A 6,934-nucleotide genomic window follows, 5' to 3' on the forward strand; every position below is an offset into this window, starting at 1 on the left:
ATGACTGTCTCACAAGATATAACACAGGACAATACAAGAAGGATTTGATGTGTGACATGGTCACTGCATTTATTACCACAGTATCAAACATTTCACCCACAGTTGAGAAACCGGGCGTACAGTCTTTCCACCTTCTGAACACAGTGAGGAGCAAAACAGACACAAGTCTAAACACGCTCACTTTCCCTCTTAAATATAATGCTCTTATGAACAACTGGTTACAGTTAACAGAATTCAAGACTGTGGTATATGGATTGTTATGCATGTTATCTCTGTGTTTGGGTACACTGAAATATCAGGCAGACGTAAATCGAACAAACACATTTGATGTGTTTGAAGAAATGTATTATGTATTTGTTCTTCTGCCACTGGTGTGAAATCTGCTCACAGGGAACCAACCTAACACTAAACTTACCGTAGTTAAGCGTACAATCAGAAGAATTTTACACCACGGCAGGGTTGTAAAATTTTATTTGGAGAAATCTGTACATGGAGGTTTTGGCCTTCAGTGTGTTCACATTTATAAGCATACTGGGGACACAAGACAGGTAGCTCACTGAAGATCAAGAGAAGTGCTATCCATTACTCAAAACTGGACAGGAAGGTCAGTACAAGCGCCTTCAGTTTGGTGTCCGATGCCTCTGAGATCTGACCGTCGGCTCTGAAACAGAAAACAGGACAAGTCAAGTTAACACTTTGAAAAATTAACATGGGTGTTTACTGTTTAAACATATTGTGGCTGAGAAATTCGTCTCACCTGATTGCGGACAGCAGGTCCTGGTGCTGGCTGAGGACGTGCTGCAGGAAAGCCTTCTCGAACCTTGTGATCTTGCTGGGCTCCATTTTGTCCAAGTGACCTCTGACACCAGCGTAGATGACTGTTACCTGCTCTTCAATGGCCATGGGACCTGGAGGGGGTTGGGGACAACAGTTTAGTTTTTGCATCACCAGCTAAGCATTTCTATTATATTTCTTGGGAGACAAGAAGTTGACACTCACAGTACTGTCCCTGCTTGAGCAGTTCAGTGAGCCTGACACCCCTGTTAAGGAGCTGCTGGGTGGCAGCGTCGAGGTCAGAGCCAAACTGGGCGAAGGCAGCCACCTCACGGTACTGAGCCAGCTCCAGCTTCATGGTACCGGCCACCTACAGGGTAAAAAGTAAGACCATTATTACCTCCATTTTATGAATTGCAGGATTAGTTTTTATAAAACTGTTGAATGATGCAAGGCTTTTACACACCGGGGGCGTGATGAACAAACACAAAAATGCAAAACACTCGCCTGCAAATATTATGTCTAGGGCTTTTATTGTGAAGGGTAAGAATGGAAGGAGTGGCTCTGGTCTGCACTGAAATGAGTAAGCAAGTTTGCCATCTTGTTTCAGACTACAGAGCCTATGTTGTTTCATAAATATAGGCATAAATGATGCCTTCAAAAAGTGAAGTTCAGAAAAAAATGACCTTGTTCCACAAAAAAATAAATAAAAATAAAAATATGCAAATTAATTGCACAAAAAAAACAAAAAACAGCCTTTACTGTGAAACCAAACTTAAATTGAGCTAAAATGTCTAAAAATAAAAATAAAACCCACCTGCTTCATGGCTTTGGTCTGGGCAGCAGAGCCTACTCTGGACACAGACAGACCCACGTTGATAGCTGGGCGGATACCCTTGTAGAACAGCTCAGTCTCCAAGAAGATCTACAGCAAACAGATGAAGCTATTACAATATAACAGTACCGTAATGTAGAATATTTGATATATGGGCCAAAACACAACCAATAATATGACATCTTGGGACAAACCTGTCCGTCTGTGATGGAGATGACATTGGTGGGGATGTAGGCAGACACATCGCCGGCCTGGGTCTCGATGACGGGCAGGGCAGTGAGGGAGCCACCACCGAAGTTGTCGTTCATCTTGGCGGCTCTCTCCAGCAGACGGGAGTGCAGGTAGAACACATCACCGGGGTAAGCCTCACGACCGGGAGGACGACGCAGCAGCAGGGACATCTGACGGTAGGCAACAGCCTGAGGAGGAGGGGAGAAAAGAAAATTTACCAAGGTTGAACCTGGGAATACTGCCTCAATTTTGAATATTCGTGCAGGAGATATTTTCCGACTTGTTAACTGTAATCATGGGCAACATTTATTAGGACAAAACATCCAATGTTGTAATTTCAAGCTATGACAGTTTTAAAGAATCACACTTTACAACAGTAATATGAGTCCTCACCTGCTTGGACAGATCGTCATAGATGATCAGGGCGTGCTTGCCGTTGTCTCTGAAGAACTCTCCCATGGAGCAGCCGGAGTATGGGGCCAGGTACTGCAGAGGAGCAGCATCAGAGGCGGTGGCAGAAACCACGATGGTGTACTTCATGGCATCAGCATCCGTCAGCCTCTTGACCAGCTGAGCGACGGTGGACCTCTTCTGTCCGATGGCGACGTAGATGCAGTACAGCTTCTTCTTCTCCTCAGTACCATCGTTGAAGCGCTTCTGGTTGATGATTGTGTCGATGGCAATGGCAGTTTTGCTGGAGAACGGAGGTAAGATTTAAAGAAGAAAAAAAAAACCCTACTCCATGGAATCGTTTTATGTCCAAATACTCATAAAAATGTGTGTCTATGTCAAAGTATTTACCCGGTCTGCCTGTCACCAATGATCAGCTCACGCTGACCTCTGCCGATGGGCACCAGGCTGTCCACAGCCTTGATGCCAGTCTGCATTGGCTCCCTCACAGAGATACGGGGGATGATACCAGGAGCCTTCAGACCCACACGCCTACGGATGCTAGAGCCCAGAGGACCCTGAGAAAAAGTAAATATGCAATTTAAAAGATGAACAGACATATCAAAGTGCTAACAAGTGTGCCAATAATGCCATTTAATGTGATCATGCAAAAATTCTAATGTGTTGCTTTAATTTTGATCAAATCAATAACTGGAATTTAATGCATTATTAGTGTCAAGACAGTCGCACAACATCTATTCAACTAATTAAGAGAGAAAAAAAGTGTTTCATCCAAGTTTCATCTATAGTAATTTGATTTTCTATTTAAACATGAGTTATAGTGGCTCAAGTGACCTTTCCATCGATGGCATTTCCCAGAGCGTCCACCACACGGCCCAGCAGCTCCAAACCAACAGGGACATCCACAATGGCACCAGTTCTCTTCACGATGTCACCCTCCTTGATCAGCTTGTCGTTACCGAACACCACAACACCAACGTTGTCGGGCTCCAAGTTCAGAGACATGCCCTGGAGGACAAAAACAACTTATTAGCAACTTATTATGGTAGGTATATAGGTATATATATATATATATATATATATATATATATATATATAAAAAAAAAAAAGTATAAATAAAGCTAAACTGTTAAACTGGCTATTTAAGGTTTTGGAGCATTTCACCTTTCGCTTTAGGAAAAGGTACACCGTGTTCTTTCAGTTTAGTCAATTCAAGATGACTGCACTGTGTCTGAGAACACTTCTATAATTATTACATTAGTGTAGCTTTAAATCAATGCGTTTAAAACTTTGCCTAGAAACAAAACATTTTTGTTTTATAGCATCCTTCGAATGCATACCTTCAGTCCAGAGGAGAACTCCACCATCTCTTCTGCCTGGACATTCCTCAGCCCATACACCCTGGCAATACCGTCACCGATGGACAGCACACGTCCTGTCTCCTCCAGGTCTGCAGAGGTGTCAGCTCCCATGATCTTCTCCTCCAGGATTGAAGACACTTCGGCTGTGCCTGTGAAAGACAAGACATGCATGTTAGAGGATATGCTGAGCCACAGTTAAAACACTTTCTGTTATGACATTTACTCATTGTTCATTTTTAAAATTATGCAACAAAGTCTTGGATTATCCCAGATTACTTTAATAAAAAAAATTTAGAATTTAGGAAAAACAGATCTCTGTATAAACATCTTGATAAGAAACTACATGATTTTGGTTGTAACATTGATATGTTAATTAAAGTTAATGGATATCATTTTCTGAACATAAGAAGCCACTTGATTAGTAAAAAATATGTTTTTCCTTAGAGACCAAACCATATACCACTAGCTGAGGATAAATATGGTACAGGCTAACTGTAACATAATATCATCCAATACATGTCAAAGATATTGACATGTGCTGTGATTTTGTCAGTGTCTCCTCTATACAAAAGGTCATTTAGAAACTTTAATACTGACCTTTATTTTTTCTTCGGTTAACTTTTACAGACAAGCTATGCATTCAAAAGTCTTTACAATGACAGGTATGAATACTGATGATCTGTCCAATAATCTCAGATCAGACATGTAAACATGTAGAAAGCTATTCTGACACAGCAATTACAAAGACAAGCTCCATAAGTAAACACAGTATGATAAATGACCTTCATCAATCCCCTTTGGGTGAGCTGACCTATATAGTTTGAAGGATAAACTGTCATGTAGTCTCACCTGTCTTCTGCAGCCATGGTCTGTGTGTGTGGAGGTGGTTGACCCCAATGCAGGCGGCCGGGACAGCCTTGGACACCTGATCAAACAAACCACAGATTAAGAGTTAATTGCAAATAAAAGTTCACTAACTAACATATTGCAGCGACAGCTACAATGTGCACTTTAAAAGCAGAGCTGGAGTACCAGTGTGCAGCGCAGACGACATGCTGCTGTCAGGCTTCCTGACCTTCAAAGCGTGGCTCAATGAGCAGCTAGCAGCTAGTTAGCATTAGCTCGCGTGCTAACTGTAGTGCTGCTTGCTGCAGACTGTCGCTTCACAAGGGCAACTAAGACAAACGCGTTTAATACCACAATTTCGAGGTTATAAAGGCGAGTTGTTATTATTGTTATGCTTAGCATGGTTTAAGGCCGCGTTATTAAGTGAATGGCAGTTTAGCTAGCGGCCTTATCGTTACCCTTCACGCCCACAAGGTTCACAGATATCAGATCAACTTCATGCAACTTCACACATCAGAGAGTTTAATACTACTCACAAATCCAGCCCTCCTGGGCAGGCTCCTGGCCAACGCTGCTGCAACTCTCACGGATAGCATGTTGTCGTGTAGCTGATGACCTGTCCTCCACCACTAGCGGCTCTGACCTGGCTGAGAGCTGAGGGAGAAGAGAGTAATGGCTGAATGAACTCTTCTTCTATTTATGTGACACTGACGTTACGTTTCCTGCTTCACTGCTCAGCTCTGCCGCCTACCGGCAGGGAGAGGAGGACACTGGCTGGACGCTATATTTAACCCCCCCCAAACTTATTCTGGACAAACCTGTCTGATTTTATTTTATTATAATATGTAGGTATGCACAGTGGTAGAATAAGTGTTCATATGTTTTACTTAAGTAAAAGTAGTAATAGAATATAAGTAATATACTTATACTTCCTTCTATTTAAATGGTTCATATTTTCTTACACTTTGTTTAGCTCTTTTTTACTGTGTTAGCTGATGCATCTTGTTTTCTGCACTATCCCCTTTTGCTGCTGTACACTGCAAATTTCCACACTGCGGGACTAATAAAGGAATATCTTATCTTATCTTATCTTATCTAAATACTGCTCTGTAAAAGTACTCTGTTACAAGGGAAAGTCTTAAATTCAAGATTTCACTTAAGTAAAAGTACAAAAGTAGGCTACTAACAGTAAAATGTAGCCTACTGAAAGTATTAAAGTAATGGTCCCTTTCAGAAAGCTATATTATTATTATTATTATTATTACGACATATAGCATACATACATACATACATACTACTCTATTTATTCCTTTATTCTTTTATCTCGTCTAGTTTTTATTCTTGTATTTATTGCAAATATTTTTTTCTTGTACTTTTATTGATCTTGCACCTCCCCATATGCCACCTACTGTGTTCCCTCTGTCATTGATGATTGTGCAGTATGAATGTGTATATGTCTAGGTGGACTGCAGGAACTGAATTGCCCTTCGGGGATAAATAAAGCTATCTGTATCTGTATCTGTAATATTTACCGCCCAACTTTATTTTGGACAAACCTGTCTGACTTTATTTTATTATAATATGTATGTATGCACAGTGGTGGAATAAGTGCTGATATCTTTTACTTAAGTGTATCTAAGAAGGCCTATTTAGTATTTGGGTAATAATGTGATTAAATTCACAAGGTAAAATTGTTTGTCTTTAAATTTGTGAAAATGATGGGAAAAAAAACTTGTTATTAATACAGTGAGACATAATATTACAATTACATTAACCATGATTAATCCATCAAGAACATTTCTAGTGTGAAAACATGCCCACAATGAAAGCCTGAGATTTACAAAATTAACAACTTATATCAACATCAGGTTTAAACTTTGTCATGTAATGTTGTATGTTTTTGTGAACTTCCTTTTCTCAATATATTCTTCCAGCATATGCACAGGCACATTAGGTAGAGAAACAAAAACATTTGCATAAAAAGAGACCTGATGGCACTATTATCATTTTTTGACATAGGAGGAAAACAAATTGTCTTCATATAGGCTTCAGTGGCTGTAATATAATGGGATTGGTTGTATCTTTAAATAATAGAGGAGTTCAAAGTAGACTATAGCTTCAGATAAATTCTCTACAAGGACCATAAAATGAACATTTTGACAAAAACTCTTCATGACTTAAAAGACAACCTTGACCATTGACTAGTTGACTAACCGGAATAATGTTTGTGTGTAACATTTTTGTTTGTGAAAGGAGTCTTATTTTTTAATGTATTCTTTAAATTGCTTGTGTGGAATTTGCACATGAAAACATACAATATTCCAAATTGACAATTGATTTTAAATGTATGATTAAAGGGGCATTTCACAGATTTTACAAATGTTGTTCAGTGAGCACTACTGGGCTGTGAAAAGGCTCTGGATGGATATTTCCAAAGCTTGAAAAAAGAATAACCCTGATGAAATCATTAAGGTCA

General features: G+C 39.9%; 1 protein-coding gene across 1 annotated transcript; it reads right to left on the minus strand.

The window, feature by feature from the left end:
• Nucleotides 1-40: 40 nt before the first annotated feature.
• LOC119492410 (ATP synthase subunit alpha, mitochondrial-like) lies at nucleotides 41-5,152 on the minus strand. Its single transcript, XM_037776835.1, has 11 exons — nucleotides 4,995-5,152; nucleotides 4,462-4,537; nucleotides 3,592-3,761; nucleotides 3,086-3,259; nucleotides 2,642-2,808; nucleotides 2,234-2,534; nucleotides 1,804-2,028; nucleotides 1,592-1,699; nucleotides 1,000-1,144; nucleotides 758-908; nucleotides 41-661 (listed from the first exon to the last, which is right to left on the minus strand). The coding sequence occupies exons 1-11, from the start codon at nucleotides 5,052-5,054 to the stop codon at nucleotides 583-585; spliced, it is 1,656 nt and encodes a 551-aa protein (XP_037632763.1). The 5' UTR covers nucleotides 5,055-5,152; the 3' UTR covers nucleotides 41-582.
• Between the last annotated feature and the right edge of the window lie 1,782 nt (nucleotides 5,153-6,934).

The sequence above is a fragment of the Sebastes umbrosus genome, chromosome 8 (assembly GCF_015220745.1).
Source record: "Sebastes umbrosus isolate fSebUmb1 chromosome 8, fSebUmb1.pri, whole genome shotgun sequence".
In the NCBI taxonomy this organism is placed as follows: domain Eukaryota; kingdom Metazoa; phylum Chordata; class Actinopteri; order Perciformes; family Sebastidae; genus Sebastes; species Sebastes umbrosus.